The sequence below is a fragment of the Lithobates pipiens genome, unplaced genomic scaffold (assembly GCF_037356315.1).
Source record: "Lithobates pipiens isolate NorthernLeopardFrog02 unplaced genomic scaffold, aLitPip1_a1.2 Scaffold_16, whole genome shotgun sequence".
In the NCBI taxonomy this organism is placed as follows: Eukaryota; Metazoa; Chordata; class Amphibia; order Anura; family Ranidae; genus Lithobates; species Lithobates pipiens.
In genome coordinates this window covers 376,513,708-376,539,022 of record NW_027507748.1, presented here as the reverse complement: position 1 = coordinate 376,539,022, position 25,315 = coordinate 376,513,708, and the positions used below count along the sequence as shown (strand labels likewise).

Sequence of the window (25,315 nt, the reverse complement as noted above, 5' to 3'; positions counted from 1 at the left end):
CTTTAAAATTGCGCACACTCATGGAATGGCACCAAACTTCGATACTTAAAAATCTCCATAGGCGACGCTTTAAATTTTTTTACAGGTTACATGTTTAGGCCTCATACCCACGGACGTTTTTACAGCCACTTTTATGAGTGTTTTTCACAGCTTAAAAACACCTCTCCATGTTAGCCTTTGGCCTCATGCCCACCAAGGCAAAACGCCAGTAAAAGGTGTTAAACATTTAACGAGACTTAACGTTGTATACGCAGCATTATACCTGGTCCAGCGTTATTCAAAATCAATGGTTCCCTATGGGAGCCCATTGATTTAAATAGAAGTCGCACCAGAAGTCGGATCCAGATGATCTGACTTGCGGTGCGACTTGTGTGCTGAGAATCTTGAAGAAATTTTGCGTAAGTTTCCCCCAAGATCCATATCAGATCCTTATCCGAGCACGTAGCCTGGCAGGTCAGGAGAGCTGGGGACGAGCGAGTGCCCCCCCCCTGGACCATACCAGGCCATATGCCTTAACATGGGGGGGTTTAGTGCTTTGCCCCTGCACCCCCCCCACCCCAAAGCACCTTGTCCCCATGTTGATGAGGACAAGGGCCTCTTCCCGACAACCCTTGCCTGGTGGTTGTCGGGGTCTGCGCCCCCCCCCCCCCACCCTAGGTGAATGAGTATGGGGTACATCATCCAATGACATAAGTCACCCCATCATACCCTGGGTGACAACGTCACAAAGGGCGTGGCCTTTAACTTACATCATCTGGTGGCCCCGCTCCATGCCAATATAAGTCATTGCACATGGCGGACCCAGCATTTCACCCCGGGAGATCACGTTGAGTCAACATTGGAAGAAGAACAGAGGGAGAAGACCCAGCAAAAGAGCAGAAGACCTTTATGTTCTATTAAAATTCTCATAAAAATACTCGAAAAAAAAAAAATCAGTTTTGAAGTTTTGGACTGTGATGTGTTTGATGAATTCCCAGGTGAACTGAACAAAGACACAGTGGAGATTATTTACGAAAGGCAAATCCACTTTGCGCTACAAGTGTACTCGCTGTAAATCTAAGGGGTAGATGTGAAATGAGTGGAAGCTCTGCTGATTTTATCATCCAATCATGTACAAGCTAAAATGCTGTTTTTTTTTTTTTCCTTGCATATCCTCCTCAGATCTACAGCGACTTTACTTCCAAGTGCACTTGTAGTGCAAAGTGGATTTGCCTTTCGTAAATAACCCCTATTAGCTCATCCCTAGTAAGCAAAATACAGGTTTTATTCTGCTGTTTATTTACAATGAACAATGTAGCCAAGATTCTTTTTTTTCTTTTTCTGTGGTCTCTAACTAGCACTAAAATTGGACTATTATAAACTACTATTTTTTTTTATGTGAAAACATTTTGCAGATTATTGTTTGGGTAGGATCTGCAGTTTAGCTAAGCTGATTCCCAGGGCGTTGGAGGGTTAAGAATCTTTAAAATGATTCATTCTATGAGCAGTATAGAAACAAGTGAGTTTCCTGTGACTGTTCCCAGACTGCAGTTGATTAGCAATGCTGCTTTCACATGGGCTCCTCCTGCTTGCCTGGGAGGTGCCTGAATCCCTGTAATCAGTGAAGGATGTGTAGCTGCATATCCCACTTCTGAGAGAACACAACTCCACAACTGGATGTGTTCCCATCACAGCTGTTGGACTGCTCACCGCCTTGCCCTTCTGCTGGACAGAGGACTGCATTATCATGCTGGACTTACTGATAATGATAAAAAATATGCTGCTTTTCCGATAGCCTGTGCTAAAGAAGTCCAGCTTTTACCATAAAAAAAAAAAAAAAATGTACACATTCCAGGACACACGCAAGATTAAATTCAGAAATGGATTTAAATGGCCATAACACTAGAACATGTCCAGGAATGAGTACAAATAATAGCGCCACTTCGATTGCAGATAAGGTGGTTAAGGATGCCGCCAGTTAATGTGCTAACATCAATCTAGCGTGCTTATTTAAACATTGGACCAGTGTCTGCTACAGGAGTGATGGTCGTATTCTAAACACACTGAAGTGGCTCTGAATCGATCGGTCAGTTTGAGAATGAAAGCTGGAATTACCTTCCTACTCTTCTTTGTTGTCATTACTTTGTGCTCCTCTATCAATCAGACCAATGAGGAGGCTGTACACACTGCACAGGTAAGGAATTGTGCTCATACCCCTGCTCCAATCTGCCCATATACCCTATAGATTTTATACAATGTTACAATATAATATTTGCAAGCATAATGTCTTTTTATTTTATTTTATTTTTTTATGTACAAGTGTTTATATACCAAATATTTCTTAGCCCCGTTCTTAAAGCAATTTCATTTTAAAGGAAGCCTACACTAGGGGAAATATGTAGGATGTTGTTGTTGACCATCTTCAAAAATTGCTGGTTGTCTTTGTCTTCACTACACTGATTCACGTCCCCCTGATAAGCATTCAGCGAGTGAAAGTTGAATCTGGTTGCAGGTCAGTGACTCCAAAAAAATGGTAAATCCATAAGATAAGCATAACAGCCAGGCAATCAACGTTTTCAGGAGAGGCCACCAATTGTGGCCTACAGATTTCTTATTTTGGATTTAAAGTGGTATTAAACCAAAAAACAAAAATGTAACATTATTGCAGAGTACCAATCATTAGATGTGATATCTGCATTAGTTTTCTTTTTAGGCTTTGTCCTCTCCTGTTTTTATCTGGTGATCTGGCGATTTAATACAAGTCCTTTATTAGAATGCCTACACTCTGAATGAAGAAGCAACAGAGACACGTTTGGACAACAGCATTGTCATTCTGGGGGGAGTGTTAGATGTACTAGAAGATTTAGATACACTAACAAATAAAAGCCAGACTCCAGCTGAAAATTTTTAACCACCTCAGCTCTGGAAGGTTTTACCCTCTTTAGGACCAGGCGATTTTTTTTTGCTATTTAGCAGTATGCCATTTTAACTGGTAATTGTGTGATCATGCAACACTGTACCCAAGCGTGATTTATATAATTTTCCGCTCCCCAATAACATTAAATGTGACAAAACGCGTAGGGCGAAGCTTAAGCTTGTGACGTCACACCACATGCTGTAACCCGGAATTGGTCAGATCAAATCCCGTGATTGGTATTTTTTACTATTAAGTACTTGTTGTTTTTAATTATTGTGAGTGGTTAGTTTTTTTTTTTTTTAATAAAAGTATACATATGGTTTTACACTATATGAGCCTTCCAGATCCTCTTTTTTTTTGTCACGGCTGAGTATCTTATGCAGAGATCCTCAAACTACGGCCCTCCAGCTGTTGCGAAACGACACATCCCATGAGGCATTGTAAAACTGACATTCACAGACATGACTAGGCATGATGGGAATTGTAGTTCCTTAACAACTGGAGGGCCTTAGTTTGAAGACCCATGATCTTATGTCACTGGATGTGATGCCTTGGTGATCATATGTGGAGATTTGGAGGTGACATCAGATCCTCTACAGATAATGTATTAATCTACCAGCTCATATGACTCTTTTTACACCAGTGGTGCCCCCCCCCCCTCCATCCATGCATCCAGCCCCCTGATCTACATGCAGGATGCCAGACACATGGATTCCAATAGTGGGGTGTTTTTTTTTTTGGAGCACATGATTAGAGCCAGAGGCTCTAATAGGCTTCAAAAAAGGGTGAGCTTGGGGCATAGAGCACTGCGCTCCGAGCCCATCCAGTTGTGTGCCCCAGTAGCCCATCACTTCCTCTGCCTTTTGGCTAAGATCAAGTGTAGTATCTGTTCTTATCAGTTGCCAGGAGGTGGCGCTTGCTTCCGTCCCTGCTCTACGACGAGGTGGAGCAGGGGTGGCGGTTGCTATGCAAAACCTGTTGGCGTGAAGGTAACCTGGAGCGGTTCATAGCTGAAAGGGAAACCTTCTGATGAGGATGGAGAACCACTGGTCGGCGCCAGTGGAGGGGTCCCTGGCCTTCTGGCCTGGATTGGAGCAGCTCTAGCTCCGGTCAGTTTTTCGGGAGGGAACGCTGGTTCCCCTTTCTCCCACCGGGGGAACGGTCGTTACTTCCCGAATGTAATTAGGTAGGAGTGATGGGAGCGAGGGTGAGGCCTGATGGCAAAGGGCTCTCACTAAGCTCCTGGATCTCCATGCCTTTCTGGCTGGGGTGGGGGCTGCTGTGGTCTGGGTTGGTGGGGTCAGGGGTGCTTTTGAAAAGCCTGTGGTGATGTGCCCCCTGAAGTAGCAGTTCAGGGTGCCTTACTTTAACTGTGATTTATCACTTTGATGTTTGGCACCATGGCCACCTCACCATAAAACATGCCTTTTCACATCTGCCTCTAGGGCCGGGCCTTTTGGCTAGGACCAGAGGAACTTTTGATTCCTGGCCGGAGGGCCTGGTCATTGTGTTACACAATGGCCACTCTTTTCACTCTCCTCTTCACTATCCCTTCCCCACTTTATTTTTATGTGTGTTGTGTGTCACGTTTTGTGTTTGTCACTGCATGTATGGTGAGTAGGGTGTCGGTCCTCGGGCCAACCCTGAAAGTCTTGTGGGAGGGTGGACATAGGCCTTCTGGCTTGGTTCGCCCTCTCTCTCTGGGTAGAGAGCCCCTACCCAAGTACCTGGGTGGGTCTGTTTCGTCAGACCTTCCGGAGAAAGGTGGTCGTCTGGTTTTGGCCAGATGGGCCATGTAAGGTACCTCAGTCCCCGTCTGGAGCCTAACGCCCTGGGGGATCAGTGTAAGGTCCTTCCTAGTGGAGGACAGTCGTACACCCGTTGCATGTTTTTGTGTGCACTTTTTTGGGCACCGGGTGGAAGTTTTTGGGTGTGTTTTGCACGCCACAGGCTTTAAAAAAAAATAAAAATAAAAGTAGCCCATTCAGATGAATATGCTGCCTTAATCCAACACAACATGCATTAGCACACTGCAATAAACCAGAAATATCAGAATTGAACCTGCAACAAAGCTGCTCGAAAAAGGTTTGCTTGGTAAAAGCTTGCTGTGAACATTGCTCTTATACAAACTGAAGTGTAGAAAACACAGAGGGAAATCTAGTATGGCACATGGAGTAGCTAGGGCTGATTTACTTACGAAATTGAGAACCTTCACACAATAAATTGTGTAAATTATTAATTTCAATAATTTAATCGTGGTAAAAGCAGATTCCTGTTCACTTGTTAATACCAAATCACATACAGATGAAATAGATTAACAAGAATCTACAAGACAAGATTAAATATTCACACAATTTTTGTTTGAAGATTATGAACCTCTTTAGTAAATTAGCCTCAGCCTTCTGGGCTGAGGCCACTTTACTTTATAGGGTGTGTGATCTGTCGCTGATGATCTCTACTATAGCATTTTCCTGGAGATTTGGCCATCGATGATGGGGAGGGCTAAGAAAAAGCAAGTGCCCCCTGGGTGAGTCCACAGAGCACATCATATTTCGTTAGTTTTTTTGCCTATTTTGAAAGGCAAGCTGATTTGATACAGTACAGTTGATCATGACCTATAGCTAAATGCATTGCACAACTGCTTGCAGTTAAATTTTGATGTGATCTTAAAGTGATGAACTAACAAAAAACATACAATGGGTCTTTTCTCACATATATGTGCGATGCATTTGTCAACAGATGCACTGAGGAATTTGCAGTATGTGCTGAGGATATGCTTTGAATAACTGTGGATTTATCTATAAAGAAAGTTACACAGTATTATAGCTAAATCACAAATATTAGTGCGTGAAAAATGAAACTGTTGTAAAGGAAACTGATCTTTAAACAATGTTTAAATTGCTAAATTTAATGGATAGACCTTAAAAACATTTTTCACAATTCTATATAAGATATAAGAAAGATTGTTAAAGCTGAACTAAAATCAGATTAAAATAAGACACATTAATCGACAACATGTCATTGCATTAAACTATTTTTCCATGTAAGCCGTGTACTTGAATTTGACCAGATATCAGCCTATTGCAGTCTCTGTATAGCAAAACTGGAGTGTTCTCAAACACAGAGATGAGCTCATCACTGTGCTGCTTCTTCTTTCACTGTCCAGTGGCAGGTTCGGGTCGGTCCTTGGCTCAGAGTAAATAGGTTGAATGATACTGGCCATCAGACTGAGGACATCTAGCGGCATAAAAATTGCAGCGGAGGAAACTTTCTAGATTAAAGGTTAATATTGCAGCAAAATGTTTTTTTTACGGTATCCTGCAATGGGCTAATCATTTTTATCTGGTATTTTTGGCTGGAGTTCTGCCTTTAAGAAGTTTCTATGCCCTAACTTGCTCTTGCTAATCGTTTCTACCACCCAGCATTTTATGATCCAACAAATACAAGCATCCTGAAATAATAAGGTGGTACATGGCAAACAAAGTGGTAAAGACTGTACATTTATGACAAAGGGTCTAACAGTGGCTCTTCTCTTGTATTTAATGCAAACAAAAATGAATACAGTTCTGTATTCATTATTACATGTATGTTTTGGATTGCAAACAATCTCTGTACAGCAGAACTCAGTGGGAGAGGAAGCAGCAGCACAAGGAGAATTATTAGAGGAAGAGATAGCAGAGTGACCGATGAGTGCATCGATCTTCTACTCCCACTTTACTATATCCAGTCTTAGGCTGGTGGTGGGTCCTTAACAGTCTAGGAATGAAGTGGGTTGAATGATGCTGGCTGCTAATCAGTGTGGAAGATTAAAGACTCATAGTGCTGGAAAAGGAGAACTGCAAGGGGTAGCTCCATATTGAAGGTAAGTATAGAAGTATAAATGTTTTTTTTTTTTTTTTTTTTCTTCAATGAAATCTCTTTTCTATTTTTTTTTTTCTTTAAAGCCGAGTTCCAGGTAAATAAAAAAAAAAAAATTGCCTGCACTGCAAGGGTTACTTGCTCATTTATGCCCAGGGGAATGATGAAGTGAAATGTATATTTAAATGATCCTCCTGTATCTCCCCACTAGGGATGAGCTTCGTGTTCGAGTCGAACGTACGTTCGACTCGAACATTGGCTGTTCGTGCGTTCGGCGAATTCCGAACGTTTTGGCCGTTCGCGTCAAAATTCGAGTGACGCGCGCGCGGACCACAATGCACTGCGTTGGCGCAGTGCATTGCTGCCCGATGATTGGCCAAGCATGCACTGTGACCCCGCATGCTTGGCCAATCGCAGCGCCGGCAGCGAGGAGAGCCATGATTGGCCACAGGCAGGATGCCTGTGGCCAATCATAGCTCAGACTGTGTAGTGCACGCCCCACACTATATAAGGCCGCCTTTAAGGCCGCCTCCTGTAGTGTGTTACTTTGCATCTGAAGCAGTGGGTGTTCTGTGTACCTTCAACACAGTACACACCAATCGTTTTTGGCTGATTTCCTATCTTGCTGCTGTGTAGTGGTTGTTGTCTGTGCCCTGACTGCAGTATACACCACTATATTCACCTCACCTATATAGCTAGTGATCTAGCTTTAACCACTTAACAACTGCCCATTGCCGATTAACGGCTTCAGGGCGGTTGTTTAACTCAGAGAGGCCGTTAATTAACGGCCTCCCAGAATTCTGCTCTCGCGTGCCCCGAGGTGTGCGCACTCGAGAGCATCCATGACCGCCGGGTCCATAGGACCCGGCGCATCACGGTAAACGGCCGCTCATAGCGGCCGTTTACCACGTGATTGCTCCGTCAAATGACGGAGTGATCACTTGGAAACAAACCGGCGTCATGTTATGACGCCTGTTCCTCCCTCCCCTTTCTGTACCGATCGGTACAGCGGAGGGGAAAGAGATCGGTGTCAGCAGCGATGTGGGCTGCATCTGCAGTGCCCACATCGCTGCTCACCGAATTTAACCCCTCAATTCCCTGCCAATACTCTGCAATACCAGTGCATACTCTGCAGTACCCTGCCATTACTCTGCAGTACCCCTCCATTACTCTGCAGTACCCCGCCATTACTCTGCAGTGCAGTACCCCGCCATTACTCTGCAGTGCAGTACCCCGCCATTACTCTGCAGTGCAGTACCCTGCCATTACTCTGCAGTGCAGTACCCTGCCATTACTTTGCAGTACCCCGCCATTACTCTGCAGTACCCCGCCATTACTCTGCAGTACCCCCCATTACTCTGAAGTACCCCCCAATACTCTGCAGTACCCGCCATTACTCTGCAGTACCCCCAATACTCTGCAGTACCCTGCTATTACTCTGTAGTACCCCGCCAATACCCCACCAATACTCTGTAATACCCTGCCATAAATTGCCATACCCAGCCATACTCAGAGATACCCAGCCATACTCGGTGATACCCTGAAGTACCCAGCCATAGACGCCCCCCATCCCTCACCGCCCTCCGGTGCTTCTACCAACTCGCCAGTACGATCAAAGCCAGAATCTTTTTTTTAATTTTTTATTTCAGGCTTCCCAGCCTAGAGGTGAGATGTGGGGTCATATTGACCCCCAGATTTCACTGTAAAGAGGACCTGTCACCCCATATTCCTATTACAAGGGATGTTTACATTTCTTGTAATAGGAATAAAAGTGATCAAAAATATATTTTTGGGAAAAAAAATGTCAAACTAAAATAAATAAAGTAAAATGAACAATAAAAAAATAAAATAAAAATTAAAGCGCCCATGTCCCCATGTGCTCGCATGTGCCACACATGTGAGGTATCGCCGAGAATGTTAGAGCGAGAGCAATAATTCTAGTCCTAGACCTCCTCTGCAACTCAAAACATGTAACCAGTAAAAAAATATTTAAAGCGTCGCCTATGGGGATTTTTTAAGTAGCGACGTTTGGCGCCATTCCACGGGCATGTGCAATTTTGAAGAGTGACATGTTTGATATCTATTTACTCAGCGTAACTTCATCTTTCACTTTATGCAAACATTGGGCTAACAAGTGGTTAATAATAGAGCTTGCAGTCAGTAGTGTTAGGAGATAGTGCGTGCTGTCTGCGTGCTCTGTACCCAGTACATACCGCTATAATATAGGGCAGGCCCCTACTTTCAAACATCCAACTTACAAACATCTCCTACTTGCAAACGCGAGGAGACAGCAGCAAGTGAGATGAAAAAAGATGGACGACAAAACAAATTATACAGGGGTGATAACCCTTCCCTATGTTTTCCAAAAAGCTTAAAGATATTTTTTTTGACTGGAGCTACACTTTAAAAATGTACCGGTTGAAAATGACAAACAGATTCAACTTAACACAACAAACCTACACAGTCCCAGTCTTGTTTGCACCGCCTGTATACTGCTGTTCTGAGTATATAGGGCCTGGGGCCACACGCATTTCCTTTTTTTAATATGGGTACGGGGTTCCCCTTAATATGTGTACAAGACCCAAATAGGCTGGTAATGGGCAGGGAGGGCTACCCATGCCATTTTTCTGAATGATTTTCAACCATATTGCAGGAACCAGATATAACATTAAAAGCGCAAGCAGTTTTAAATGGTGTTATTTCCGTTTAATGTCATTTTGTGCAGGGACTGTTCTAAACACGGGAAACACGTGGCACTTCACAGGCATACTACAGACACCCCCCAGGCACCATATTTAAAGGAATATTTCACTTTTTTTTTTCACTTTAATCGTCATTAAAATCAGTGCTCCCGCCAAAACGGTAGTTTTTAAAACTTTTTTTTGCAGTGACCCATGTCCCCTGAGGCAAGAGGCAGGTCGCCAAACCCTTTTTAGCACACTATCTTGCATATTAGCCGTTAAAATTAGCATTTTCCAATTCGAACGTTCGAGTCCCATAGACTTCAATGGGGTTCTAACGTTCGTACCGAACGCGGGGGTCGTTCGCAAGTTCTGGTGCGAACCGAACCGGGGGGTGTTCGGCTCATCCCTACTCCCCACACCTAAACCTGTCCCTGCAGATTTTGCAACCTTGTTCTCTAGCATTCTAGGATCTTGACATCCATAAGACCAGAGCAGTGTCTATAGCTGTGCTCTGGAGGAGAATACCAAGGGACAGTCCACAGGTAGATCATGGGGGTGCGTCATCTGCTGGTGGAGCGGAGTATCCAGTAAGTAAACTGGTTTCTCCTCTCCCTCGGACAAAATGAGCTATTAACCCCCTTTCAGTGCGGGCACAGCCCCATTGAAAGGAATTATATTTTTTCTGCAGAGGGTTTGGCTTTAAGAGTACCGCCATTCAGAAAACATTTCAGTCTAAGATACAATTCAACGCTTTCTGTATTCTGGTATAAGAAGAGATGTTGTACCTACAGTAAATCAGCTTTCTTGTTATTTTGGCATATCAAATAGATTTAATCTAATCTAATTTAATCTAATATCCTGTCAAGCTAGAAGTACACATGTCTAGGTATATATTCCAATGACTGATTTTAACTTGTGAAACATCATTGAATAAATGTTTGCTCTGGGTTAGTAAAAGCGAAGCAGGGATGCCCTTTCACATGGTGTGTACAGTCTGGCTCCATCTTAGTTTTTCAGACAAATCCAGAATGAATCACAATATATGTCCACCGGTAAGCGGGTATAAGCTATCGTACGTCCGTTTTACATCCCAGTCAATTTGTCTGCAGAAAAAAATATCCTTTTTTCATATTTGTGGACATAAACGGATGTAGTCCATTTACATCATATCCATTCATATATATTTTTAGGCGAGAAACATATTTTTGGTTTATATTGTTTATACTTTTATCACCTATAAGGTCCCATGCACACAGGGCTTTTAGTCCTGGTGAATGGGGCTCTGGTTTTAGCCGGAGGGTTTAGGTGCACTGTCTGGCCTCGTTGCCGGCAGCCTGTCAAAGTGTATGAGAAGCTGATAGCGGTGAATTCCTGCATTGTTTTCACTAACCCAGAGCAAGCATGTAGCCGACGATGTGTCACAAGTGTGAAAGAACCCTAAAGGTGTCAGTCTTGTAGCCTACAACTTCAAAATCTATTCAGTAATGTCCGCTGCTATACCTAAATATTTCCTTTAGTTCTTTTATGAGCCAATCAATGGTAAAAGCATTTGTGGCAGCTAAACTCATTAAGCCCTTGGACTCGGCATGGTAGGGTTTAAGATCATGTGATCGCTGTGATTGGATATCATGGCGGTCACATTATCCGAAATTTGCTTGTGATCAGGAGCTTTCCGTTAGGTGCCGGTAACTGTGGAGGGAGTGCCCAGGATGCGCACTCTCAACAGCTGTTTTTGCAATATTGCACGCAACTATGTGGTTGCTCGGCACCAAGGACCACCTGCTGAGAGGCCGCATATTTATGTAGCACTGACCCCTGAAGGAGCGGCTGATTTTGTTGGGCTTACCGTTTAACTTCTTGACCTCGTGTAAATCCAGAGGTTTCCCGAGGTAGATGGCCCAAAGAATTGTAGAAACTGACACTGCGCTTTTGGGATTTTTATTTTAAAAAAAGAGTAGAAAAAACACAGTCTCTCAATAAGGCTTAGAGGGTTTAGGTAGAAAGTTCAGGTACTCTTGTATCTGCTCAAAATAGAAAGTCTCTCACTATAGAAATCTAGAGAATAGCCACTCACAACTGGATTCTCACAGCTACCGGATAGACCTCCTCTCACTAAGCGGAAGAGCCGATAGAGTGTTCAGATAAAGCAAAGCCTCTGCCACAGACTTGGATGTAGAATGTTTGTGAATAAAGCCTCTACCACAGACTTGTTGTAGAACACTTGTAGTAACTGAAGGATGTAGACAAATTTAGAGAGCCCTCATACGGTACAAGTATCTTGCAGCCGGTCCGGCGATACCGTACGAGTCTAGATTCACTTGGTGTCTTTCAACTAAGCCTCCAGGCTCTTTCTGAGAAGCCAGTCTTATGCGTGGCCTTCTCCAAAAGAGTCCTCTTCTGGTTGCTTCCTCAGTTGCTGGGCCTCTCCACAGATGAGATGGAACCGGACCACCTTTGAATCCTCCTTCCAGTTACTTTGCCTCGGGCTAGCCAGCCCGAGACTCGGAATTGGATGGATCTGCACCCCAGGCCATGAGGGCCATGGAGGCTGGTCAGGAGGACCAGGACCAAACAGACAGAAATATTTTCTGGACCGGAACCCAGAAGCACGTGATGTCAGTACCTTAAGTACCCTCTCCCAGAATGCACAGGAAGATGACACTCCCACTGGGCTGGTTCCAAGAAAAAGTGTCACTCAATGCGCCCAGCTGGACTGCGTTCTCACACTTGCCAGTGATGACAGCGCCACCTGTGGCCAAGCAGAACACAGTGCAATCCAGCTAAACTGGTACTGAAACCATAATTTGGTATAATTAAGCCCAAAACCAAACTGCGGTTTTAGGAACTTTAAATAGTGAAAAACACACAGTGCGTGCTCTTCAGGAGCCAGGGCTACATTTACATGCGACCAGCGCCAAGAGGGTAAAGTGGTTGTTACAAATTCTTTATTACTTTAAAAAAAAAAAAAAAAGTTATGTGCTGTGGTTTTCAGAGCGGCCCCACACCTTCTGTTGATGATCTTGGATCCTCATTTTTTCTGGTGGCCTCTTTGTAATTCGTTTGGCGGCACTCATGTGGGGGAGGGGAGCTGCTGCAGACTGACACAGTGCTTTTATTGAGGTCGGGCTCATGGGGGGGGGGATACCTTTTTGAAAGTTTTTTTAACTTATTACAGAGAATGCATTAAGGTAAAACTTTTGCCTTTATAACCACTTAATCTGCTCTTTATCACATACAGCAGTCCTGACCAATTAATAACCAGGTAGAGTGGCAGCTTGTAAGATCTATTGTATGTTGTCCATGCCTTCAAGGAAACCTGTACTGCGAGAAATAGGCTGCCATTGCTGATTTCCTTCTGAAAATGTTAGCTGCCTGTTGGTTAATAGCTTCCATACTGTCTGTGTCCCTGACCCAGAGCGATGAAGAAGGTTACGTGCTCTTCACTGGGATTATTTTGTGATTTAGAAAGTCAGACACGGCCAGGTAACTAATTTTGTGAAGGAGGATAGCAAAGGCAACCCACTCATTTTCTTTTCAGCATATGCAGGGTTTTGTCAGATTGCCCTTTCATACCCAGTGTGTTTGGAAGATATGCGTATGGGTACTGATTCTAATTTTTTAGATCCCCCATTCCTGCCTTGCCAGATTTCTGTCTCATATCTTATAAAAATTACAGCTGCATGCGGTGTATGCTTTTAGTTGGCGCACAGATGATTTATACTAGAAGAGCAGCCAAGAATAATGATTTAAATGCTGTAATGTTCAAGTGAATTTACCATGATTAATTTAGGCTCCTTTTATGGGCAAATGATATCATATGTTTTCCCAAGACTTGATTATGTGAAAGCAAGAATCTATGTATGCCTCGTTTGTATATAACCTCATATAAAAAGCCAAATGCTACATTACACTTAAACAGCGAGTTTGCTTAATCTGTTTCTGTTGATTTATTATGTAATAGGACATTTTAATTACCCAGTTTATATACATATGATACCAGTTGCAAAGACATAGGTGTAGGTATTTATGTAGAATACAGGAGTTGGAGGCTGCATTATGAAATTACACCATAGCTTACACAATATCATAAACGGCTTTTTGAAAAAAATCACCTGTATATTTTAGTGCAGAATGACTTCTTCGACAGTGGAGTCAATGGCGTAGCGTGGGGTGCAGCCTGTGCGGTTGCCCGGACGCAACATTTAGAGGGGCACAGACAGGGCCAGAGCCACCATAAGGGAGAAGGCAAACTAAAACCTCTACGCTGTGCCCGGTAGGAGAGGGGTGCAACATGCAAGTTTTAGTTTAGCGGCTGTCACTGAGAAAACGTTAAGAACAAATTTAAGTATGCAGAGAGGGCAGAGGGGTGGGTGGATCACGATCCCAGGTGTGTGCTGGCTGTGAGCGACGCGCTGTGTAGGTGGAGAGAGGGTTAGGCCAGGGTACCGGCTGACTAGGAGGTCAGGGTGGAGGAGGCTCCTCGCTGGCTGATGCAGCTGCCACTGGAAATCCTGCCGGAGATATTATTATTATTATTATTATTATAATTATACAGGACTTAAATAGCGCCAACAGTTTGTGCAGTTATTTACAACTTTAGTGCAAACAGTACAGTTACAATACAGTTCAATACAGGAGGAATCGGAGGTTCCTGCTCGTTCGAGTTTACAATCCAAAAATATATTTTTACTGTGTGGAACACAGCTAACCCTCCTGTCCCTGGTGCTCCAGGACCACCGAGATGTGGGGGGATTGTGTGTGTGTGTGTGTTTGTGATGGGGGGTATCCGAGGAGGTTATCAGAGTGGAGGGAGGATGGGGGGTTCTGGGGGTGTGATCAAAATGGAGGGATCTAGAGGTATGATCAGGGTGGGGGATCTGGAGACGTAATCTGCGTGGAGGAATCTGGGAAGTATGGGGAGGGGGTGTGAGCAGAGGGGGGGTGTATCTGGGGGGTGTGTGATTGGGGAAGGGGGGTATCTAAAAGTCCACAGGTTAGTGGGCACAAATTAATTGCCTTGCCCCGGGAGCTGAAAACCCACGATGTGCTACTGAGAGTGCATAGCTTCCATGTATTTTGGTCAAAGCTTAATTGAACAAGCTGAAGTTAGAGGCCAATTGGCTATCACCTACATCCAAACCAAATTTTGCACTCTCCAGTTTTAGTAAATCAACCCCAAAGTGGAATAAGCAGGTACACAGTGCTTTTCTAGGCATCCCAGAACATTTTTGGATATGCAGGCACTATCGGTGTGGCAGGGAAGTGTGGTAGCTGACCAAGCTGTGTATCTGCCTAAGAGAAAAGTCAAATCGAGAGAGAGAGAGAGAGAGAGAGAGAAGAGAGAGAGAGAGAGAGAGAGGAGAGAGAGAGAGAGAGAGAGAGAGAGAGAGAGAGAGAGAGAGAGAGAGAGAGAGAGAGAGAGAGAGAGAGAGAGAGAGAGAGAGAGAGAGAGAGAGAGAGAGAGAGAGAGAGAGAGAGAGAGAGAGAGAGAGAGAGAGAGAGAGAGAGAGAGAGAGAGAGAGAGAGAGAGAGAGAGAGATCTCCTTCTATGTATAGCTTGTAAGTAAACTATTTAGCAAGTTTCTAACAAACCTAAAGCCAGTAAGGACTCATGCATACTGATGTTGCATGGGGTTCTGATGTTTATAGCCATGAGCAGAGGACACAGGTGCGCCATCCAGCCTCCCTCTGCCAGCATCTGTAAAACTGTATGAGCAGCTGGGCAGTGCACCTAGTGCTATTTACATTTAGGGCAGTATGGGCCCAGCGACGAATGCCTACATTGAATGAGCACATATTGCACTAAATGGAAGTACCACTGAGCATAGGTGTTTTTATTTTTTTTAAGGCACCCTGTCAGCGGTCTTTGGTGAAATATCAAGGGTCTAAACAGGGAATCTGCACCACACTGGGTGATTAGAGTGTGACCAGGCACACCTGGCACACCCTGTGAGCACACCTATACCACTGTCTAGTTGCAGAAGCTGTCAGACTCCTATAGAATTTGATAGGCTGCCAAAAGCGGGGCTGGACAACGAACCTGTGCCTTCCAACTGCAGCTAAACACTGGAATCCCATGTATCAGGGCTAAATGCTCAGTGTGCATGGGGCCTAAAGTCTAAAGAGCATTAAACCACCTTTCATACATACTTGCAGGTCAGCGATTCCCTTAGCATTGAAGCCAGGATCACTATGACATTCTAGGTGTCTGCACCTTGAAAAATAAGTAATTAAAAGCACCCAAATTTCGATCTTCATAGGTTTTATTAAGAAACTATTAATTTTAAATATTTTGAGAATGAAGACTGGTAGCGGCCTTTGTGGGAAAAGTTTCCTTGCATGTTTGTGCAGAGTGGGTTGTGCATGCTGAGCTACAATGCTCCTCAGTCCTGATGTGTCCTCTCATTGTATAGGGCTCATACAGCAGGAAGCCTTTCATGTCCTGAATAACTGGCCGTAGTTCCAGGATCCTGCACTGCCAGCTGGAACTTTAATTTCTTATGTCTGTAAAGGAAAGCAGCATGCATGGTGCAAACTGAATAAGCTGTAAGATCTACAAACACTAATTCCCCCCCTGAGGTTAGGCATTAAAGAGGATACCATTCTTTTTCTCCAGGACTATAAACATTGATCTTCATCTTTTATGGATATGGTTATGAGCTCCCCAAAAAAAATGCTAGCATACAACCTAATATAAAGCCTGGATTTTTAGTTGCTTGATAAAGACCTGGAACTTTCAGAAGTTTTCTATGTCCCTCTCTGTATAGGAAACCTCCTCCATTGAATAGTGGTGTTTTTTATTTATTTATATATTTTTTTAGTAGGTATAAATCTTCAGCTTAACAGGATACATCCCGCTTCATACCCTATGTATTGTATTGTATTCTTTTGAGTTAGTTTTAGTAGGATGAATCATTTTGTTTTATGATAGAAAGTACAATCGCTGTACTGATGGTGGGTTTCTGAGACTACAGCTGTGCTGTTCATGTGCATAAAAATGTAAAAAGAATATTGCTTCTATAAGGGACCAGTATGCCCTGATTCTTCTTGGTTTATACATAAACATGTTGCTATAACTCATATATGCATGTAAAAGTACAATAAACTGGTATTTGATGTTCCTGAGACCTGGGGATTTTTTCCCATGCTTCCAGTGAATTTAAAAGATAATATACCAGTCCTAAATACAATACCAAATATCCCTTATATTGTAAAGCATTGTACATTCTGTTGTAATTTTATGTAAAGTGTATTGTGTTTTTTTATTTACCAGATCTTTAAAGAATTTTGAATATTTTTCTCAATTCTATGCAGAATGTATAGAAGAAAAAAACCTGTCTGTCTATGCTGCCATAACAACCTTTTATTATAAAAAAAAAAAAATCCATAAAAGCACAGATTTTTATATAATCTCTTCTGATACACTACGTACGGGGCATCTATGATCCCGTTAACTGAAATGAGGATGGTTACTTTAATTTATACTTTTTTTTTTTTTTCACAGGGATTGCTATCACAAAAGGTCTCTGGTAGGCTTTATATAAATGCTTTTAATCCTTTTATCTGTAACCTAGACATGTTTTTGTTGTGACACACACGATGCCCATTGTTGGCCCATATTATCACTGTTTGTAATGTTTAAAGCGGTTCTTCACCCTAAAGAGGAAGTTCCGCTAATCTGACCCCTCCCCCCCTCCGGTGCCACAATCGGCACCTTTCAGGGGGGAGGGGGGTGCAGTTACCTGGATAATCCAGGTATCTGCACCCACTTCCCCGCCCCCCCCCCGTTGTGTTCTGGGAAACACACAGTTCCCAGGACACAGCGGGGGACCAGAAGAGACGCGCAGCGCGACTCGCGCATGCGCAGTAGGGAACCAGGCAGTGAAGCCGCGATGCTTCACTTCCCGATTCCCTGACAGAGGATGGCGGCGGGGGCAGCAGCGAGACGAGCGATCGCTCGTCATCTGCCGCCGACATCGCTGGACCCTGGGACAGGTAAGTGTGATTTTATTAAAAGTAAGCAGCTGCAATATTAGTAGCTGCTGGCTTTTAATATTTTTTTTTTTTTTTTTTTAGGTGCAGAACCACTTTAAGATAATATCTGTCTTTCTTGATTTCTCTATTGAATAAAATAAGACTGAATTAAAAAATCCATAAAACAACAAACTTGGCACAACAAGAGGGAGTGAGAAGATCTAACTCGTTTCACATGTGCTCATGCTTAAATATAGTTGCTAGTTGCATAGTTTGTTGCTTTTACAGATATTTTTCATAACATAGGTGGTTTTATCAGTGCAGCTATCCATGATGAGGGCCCAATGTTCTCTTGTGGGCCCTGTGCTCACTGCCTGACACTTTGGAGCCCTATTGGCATTTTCCACTGAACACCAGAATTGGCTGGTCTGCCACTGATGCCCTGTGATTTTCACAGATGAGAGCAGTTCCACCCTGAGCACGTGACAGACGTGAAAAGGTCTGGAGAAGCCGCGGAGAACGTTATGCTGCCTGTAACAACGTTCGGCATGACTGGTTCAACAATGGTCTGGGGAGGCATAAAGGCTAGACTATGGCACCCTGTCTGCCTTTAGGTATCGGGATGAAATCCTTGGACCCGTTGTCAGACCCTACACTGGTGCAATGGGCCCTGGGTTCCTCCTGGTGTATGACAATGCGTCAAGAGTATGCAGCCAGTTCCTGGAAGATGAAGGAATTGATACCATTGATTGGCCCTCACGCTCGTCTGACCTAAATCCAATAGAACACCTCTGGGACATTATGTTTCGTTGCATGTGACACCACCAGGTTGCACCTCAGTCTGTTCAGGAGCTCCGTAATGCCCTGGTCTAGATCTGGGAGCAAATACCCCAGGACACCATCAGTTGTCTCCTTAGGAGCATGCCCCAATGTTTTCAGAAATGCATACAAGCACACGAGGTGAAACAAACTACTCAATAACTTTTTGAGTTTCTGCATGAAATTTCAGCAAAATGGACTAGCCTGCTGCATCATTTTTTCACTTTGATTCATTTTTCTTTTCATGGGATACAGTCAGGCTAATATTACCTACTGGGTTATACTCCATCAGGTGAATGGACACTGGTAGACCAGTGCCTGCAAGGTGGATGACACACTTTATTTGAGCTCCAGGTCTTTAGTCCCACAAACAGTTCTTAAATGAATCAAGGGAGTTGACTGATTGGATCCATTTGACACGGGCTTATATGCTTAGATAAATGGTACACGAGCCTCGCAAAGAAGACTCAAGATCCTGTGAGATTTTGCCTGTAATGTGGCCTTCAGGCGCTGGACCCTGCGAGGTGGTATCCTGGACACTACAGCACTAAGGCATTCCTGCAGGGTGCTGTACAGGTCCAAGGGAGTTGACCCTAAATATAAAAAAGGGTACCCAGTCCTTAAAGGTCCTCAAGTGACAGGAACCCGCCATGAAGGGTGAAGATTGGGCTCTTAGTTTCTAAGCTGCCCTGCGCCTGGATGGTTAAGTGAAACCCCTTTACTTATTATTGTGGGGTGTCCCAGTAATTTGTAACAATCAGTCAAGCTAGCTAGAGGCTGGACACCTGTGTCTGTTGACCATATGGGAGAATTTTGGGCTAGCTGTGGGTTTTTGCAAAGTGTACTCTTTTTGCTTGTGTCTGGCTGTTCTTTACCTGTATGATGGCTCACGACTGTGCGCCATTTCGCCTTGATTCAACAGGGTGCACATGCATTTATAAGAGTGCTGCTATGCTCATTGCTCTGTTAGCAGTTTAGCGGCCATGGCGCAACATACGCAGTAGCCTTTTATCTGGCCATATGAGGATTTGCATTATAAGTGAATACAGCCACGCCCATTTGCTGGGACCACTCGCGTGTATTCGCATGCGTGCACAGAACGTACCAGTGCACATCCAGCTTATTTAAACTGTATAGGCCAAGCACGCTGTGCTTCCAGAAAGCAGCTGTGGGACATGCTCTGAACAGACCCTTGCAGCAATTCATTTTTTTTTCCTTACCCGGGTCACGTGAGTTGCCTTATTAAGGGGTTTCTCTTCTGAGGTGTTTTAATACTACACCCAAGTACTCTTTTTGTCTTCAAAAAAAAGAAGCGGGAATAACACTACAGGGAAGGGCACACCTATGTCACCAGTAGTCCATGAGGAACCTAGTCATATCCCTAGCGTTGTATCCCCTGAAAGACCAGATCCTTCCGGGAAATCTGAGCCCTGCGACTATCTGGTATTGTGCCTACAGTCAACACTGCTGCTTCACCCTTTATCACTAAGGATGAACTGTCCTCGGCCCTAGCTGGGCTAGAGCACTGGATTGCTGGTATGATTGCCTCCATCCCGCAGGGTAGCAGGAAGCGTGACAGATCCCCCTCCCTGGAGCCTACTAGTTTGGAACAGGAATGGGTTGAGGATGGGGAAGAGCTAAAAGATCAGGATTCTGTGAAGGGCCCAGCAAATGAGTCTGCTTCCAAGCAATCTGGACAAGAAGATATCTGGTTGTTGATTGCCCCTCAGTCGCAGAAGCTGACCGAAATGGTTCGTTCTGCCTTTAAGTTGCCTCTTGCAGAGGTGACTGAGCCCCCCTGGTCTTCTTTGGGATCCCTGAGGGTCCAGGGATGTAAGGCTGCACAGGCTTGCCCCCCTGAAACAGGCGGCGTATGCTGATTGGGAGCATCCTGACATGATTTTTGTTCCTCCTAAAGAGGTTTTCCCTTTTTATATCCCATGGATGAAAAATTTGGTTTTGGCTTGAAAGACCCTGCTGACAAGACATTGGAGTCATTATTAAAGGCTTCCTTTTCTTTGGCTAGTTCAGCTATTCTGTTCAGCTAGCCAGCTGTTGCAGCAATTGGTATCTGCCAGTCCGTAAAGGATCAGGTCAAATGGCCCGATAGGCCTAATCAGGAGGATGATCTGCCTGAAAATAAGAAAGATATTTCTCGAGTGCCATATTTTGCTATTGACGCCTTAAAGAATTCAATACAGCAGGTTTCTTGTTTGGCTCTCTTGTCTGTACATATGCGCAGACTCTTATGGCTTAAAAACTGGTCAGCCGAGCTTCCTTTTAAAAAGTTATTGTCAGGTTTGCCTTTTTCATGGGGAACGTTTATTTGGTGATCATTTGGACAAATATATCCAGAAGATCTCCGGAGGGAAGAATTATCTACTTCCTGTGAAGAAAAGCACCAGACATCCCCGTTTTTAAAACCTCAGGGACTGCTTCCTCCTCCAATGTCTCAGCGTCAAGGCAGTTCTGCCGCCAACAGGGCGCTAGGGCCAGGGGCAAGCCAAAGGACCAGAAAAGGTCTGGTTCCAAGATTCTTCTAAACCAAGCTCTCTTTTTGAGGGGACTCCCCTACTCCATTGAGTGGGGGGAAGGCTGCTGCACTTTGCGGACATTTGGAGAATAATTCAGAATGAGTGGAACACTTTAATTATATCTCACTGTCACAAGCTAGAGTTGCGGGGGGGGGGGGGGGAACCCTTCAGGTTTTCAAGATTCATCGTTCCCTCAGATCCTCCAAAAAGAAGCTTATTGCTTCAGGCACTACATCATCTAGTACAATAACCACTTCAGCTCCGGAGGGTTTGGCTGCTCAATGACTGGGCCATTTTTTGCGATTGGACACTGCGTTGCTTTAACTAACAATTGCGCGGTCATGTGATGTTGTACCCAAACAAAATTGACGTCCTTTTTGTCCCACAAATCTAGCTTCCCTTTGGTAGAATTTAATCATCTCTGCGATTTTTTTTATTTTTTTTTATATATAAACAAAAAAAAATTTTGGAAAAAAAAAGCTAATTTTTTTTTACTTTTTGCTTTTTGTAATATCACCCAAAAATATAAAAAAAAACTTTTCTTTCCTCAGTTTAGGCCGATATGTATTCTTCTACATATTTTTGTTAAAAAAATTGCAATAAGTGTATATTGATTGGTTTGCGCAAAATTTATAGTGCCTACAAAATAGGGGATAGTTTTTTTTTTTTTGTTTTTTTTTTTTTTTATGGCATTTTTATTATTATTTATTTATTTTTTGTTGGTAATGGTGGCGATCTGGGTTTTTTTTTAATATCATGACTGCGACGTTATGACGGACACATCGGCCATTTTTGACACTATTTTGGGACCATTGTTATTTATACAGCAATTAGTGCTATAAAAATGCATTGATTACTGTGTAGATTACACTGGCAGTGAAGGGGTGAAGTTTGTCCTAGGGAATGATTCTAACTGTGAGGGGGCTGGGCTTGAACGCACAGGACAGTGATTGCTGCTCTCGATGACCGAGAGCAGTAGATCACTGTCCTTTCACTAGGCAGAATGGGGAATGCTTTGTTTACAAAAACATGTACAGTGCATTTTTTGAAAAGCTTAGGCTGGATCATAAATGGCGAAAAGTCAGCCTTGAAACCAGCTAAAAGTCTAAAGTATTTAGGTCTGATCCTAGATACAATTAAAGCAAGAATATTCTTGCCACCCGTAAGGATCTGTGCCCTGAAGGTTCACGTGCATCAGATAAGGGGCACCAGACAACCCTCCATTCCGCTCTGTATGAGTATTCTAGGGAGGATGGTATCCTCTGAGGCAGTGCCCTATGCCCGGTTCCATTCCAGGCCTTTACAACAAGACATTTTGCAGGCCTGGACCAGAAGAGGAAAACCCCTGGATTATCCAATGTGCTTATCTCCTCGGGCACACTTAAGTTTAAACTGGTAGTTGCAGGATCAGAACCTGTGAAAGGGAAAATCCTTTCTCCCAGTAACTTGGAGAGTACTGACTACAGATGCCAGTCTCTCAAGCTGGGGAGTGACCCTAGAAGGGCTCACAGCTCAGGGTAAATAGTCAGGGACAGAACAGATCCTGCTGGTCAACGCCCTGGAATTACGGGCAGTATATCTGGCCCTGCACTCCTGGACGTTAGGGCATTCCTGAAGCCCCAAACAGGGTTCAGTCTGACAATGCCACTGCAGTGGCCTATATAAACCACCAAGGCGGTACCAGGAGTTGTTCAGCTCTGAAGGAGGTGAACCACATACTAGACTGGGCAGTTCATATTGGAATATTTGGTCATATTGGCACCTCTCCAGTGTCTATTAATGGTGTCAATAGCATAAAAAGATAATTCAGCTGGATTTTTGTTATGTGCTAGTCTGAAATGGTTTGAGACACTGTTTGGGAAATCCTTTCCGTATGTTAGTAATATGCTCACCAACATGCTTAGATAGTGTTCTGGAAGTACTCCCAACATATTGGTACCCACAGGTACATTCCAAAACATATGTAACATTCTTAGTGCCACGGGTGATAAAATTCTCTATGGGGTACTGTTTAAATGTTTGGGACATAAATGATTTTCTTTTTCTAGGTGTTGGTTGGGTGTTTCTACAGGGACCACATCTATCACACCTGAAAAAACCTAAGTTGAACATAGGGACTTGCTGTTGTTTAGGTGGGGTCGGGTATATTTTTTTTAACAACTTTATTTCTCAAGACTGGGGCTTTACGATAGATGAAAGATCTAGTTGGTAAAATTTTGTTTTAAAATTGCAAAATTGGCCGGTATTTCTTTATACTTTTCCAGTTGTTTGTATTGTTTGTTAAAGCCTGTAATGAATGTAACATCACAAGCCTTTTTCTCTTTCCCTTTAGTTTCTAATTGTGTACTTCTCTACATTCTTCCTGCTGTGTCCCTCACTTCCAGTAAGTTGCCATAAGGGTACCCTTTATCCACAAATCTTTGCACTAAGACATTAGTTGTTCTTCATAGTCTCTATGTCAGTGTTTCTCAACTCCAGTCCTCAAGGCACCCCAACAGGTCATGTTTTCAGGATTTCCATTATTTTGCACAGGTGATTTGATCAGTTTCACTGCCTTAGTAATTACCACAGCCATTTCATCTGAGGGAAATCCTGAAAACATGACCTGTTGGGGTGCCTTGAAGACTGGAGTTGAGAAACACTGCTCTATGTAATGTGCAGTTTCTTCTTATGTGAATAAACTGACCCTTTGAAATAGCCATCTTCCATTTATCACTGGAATGCAGCCATTCGTGTCGTGTGTGTTTTTTTTTTTTGGTACTAAGCGTGTCACAACTTTTTGAAGATATGCAAATCCAGAAAATCTGTGTTTTAGCTATGGGCATCAACAGTGAATTTCATGCCATATATGTTGTCATTGATGTGGCAAATAAATTTGTTCAGGAGAGTCTCCGTGCCTTGCCATGATATCATCTATATACTAGTGGTATAACTGCAGGTCTGGCCATGTATTTCCGTATATCACTTCATCCTCCCAGTGCTCACTTATAATTATCATGGACATATTCAACTATGTGGGGAGTAGGACTATTGATGTGGGAGATTTTTTTTCAAAAATGCTGACCACTCCCAACATACTAATTAGGATCAGTGGTTTAAACCGCTTAAATTCTCCATGGATAAACAGATACGTACCTGGTTCCATTGTCACACTGAAACAGTTTATCGGTAACAAGATCACACCAAGAAGCCTCAGATGGTACTTGGGTCCAAATGATGGGATGTTGAACAACATCTCACAGAGGAGTGGCTGGAGTTTTTCAGCCAATGCGAGCAAAAATTGCTAGGGATTATTATACATGGGAGAAAATGTAAATTAAAACATATTGAACAAAAAATAGTTGAAATAAAAGGGTTTGTCCCCCTTTATGAACTTAGCAGAGTACCAAGAGAGGGAATGGAGACTGCAAGGGGCAGTAAAAAAAAAATAGAAAATTACACCAAAATAAAGAAATTAAACTACACTAGGGATTCTAAAGATTATGGCAATAAAACATCTACAAATGGCAAGAAAATATAAATTCAGCTACTAAGGGTAACCCAGTAGGAACTAGGAACATCCAAGTTATAAAGGACAGTTTCTCCAGATCCCAGACAGCAAACGCACATACGTACATACATACATACTCCTTAGCCCAAACCCAAACCATTCCCCATGGGGTGGGTCAATTCACCACATTATCCCATCTCTACTCATAACAGATATAAACCTCTACAAAATGCGCAATACCAGTCACCTAATACCTTTAGAGACCTGCCATCCTATACAAAGCCTTGGAGGGGTAGCGGGAGAGGCAGAGGTGAAAACAATAACAATTACACAAGAGACCCACAGTGGGGGGGGGGGGGTAGAGGGAGTTGAAAGAACCATACAAACCCTACTCCCACACCCTCAATCCACCAACCTATTGGGAGCATATATGAACCGAAGCGCACCGCACAACACAAACTGGGATGCAGAGGGGGCAGATCACACAAAAAGAAAAAGATGGTAGAGGAGGACATAAGGAAAATCCCTATACAGAGAGATTCTAAAGACAAAAAAATCTGGGAGGGAATTGGAACCATTGAGAAAAGGAAAAACATAGTGGTCTACCCAGCAGACAAAGGGGGAGGTATTGTTATTTTAAATAAAATAATTATGACACAGAGATGGAACGTATTCTTAGCGATGAGAGTTCTTTTAAAAAGATTAATAGTAATCCTACTAAAAACTTGAAAATAATGTTATAGGACTTGGTAAATAGAGAAAGTGGTAATAACATCCTTAAAAGAAAAAAAATCTAATTCCGGATGCCCCAAGTATGCCGGTACTTTATCAAGTACCAAAAATACACAAAAATGTTAATAAACCACCGGGTAGGCAAATCCTGAGTGGAATTAATTCTGTATTCTCGAGGTTGGGAGAGTACATTGATACATTGATCTTCCTCCAACCTTTTGGCAGGAATAAGCCCTTCTTATTTAAAAGACAGCAAGGATGTTCTAAATAGTCTAGCAAATATGAAAATGGATGAAACTACTATTCTGGCTACAGTAGACATGGAGTC

The 25,315-nt window shown here is 43.3% G+C and overlaps 1 protein-coding gene and 1 non-coding gene across 3 annotated transcripts in view; both read left to right on the top strand.

Annotated features, from left to right (window-relative positions):
- The first annotated feature begins 1,584 nt into the window (after positions 1-1,584).
- MMP28 (matrix metallopeptidase 28) overlaps positions 1,585-25,315 on the top strand; it is a 111,021-nt gene continuing 87,290 nt past the window's right edge. The window contains exon 1 of one of the 2 annotated variants that reach the window (XM_077482173.1): positions 1,585-2,173. In XM_077482173.1, the coding sequence (XP_077338299.1) occupies positions 2,148-2,173 (26 nt within the window). In that variant the 5' untranslated portion in view covers positions 1,585-2,147. The remainder of the gene's footprint in view (positions 2,174-25,315) is intronic. The other variant, XM_077482172.1, reaches the window with a different exon arrangement.
- On the top strand, positions 3,743-3,924 carry LOC143986400 (U2 spliceosomal RNA). Its single transcript, XR_013276507.1, has one exon. It is a non-coding gene; the product is annotated as a U2 spliceosomal RNA (small nuclear RNA).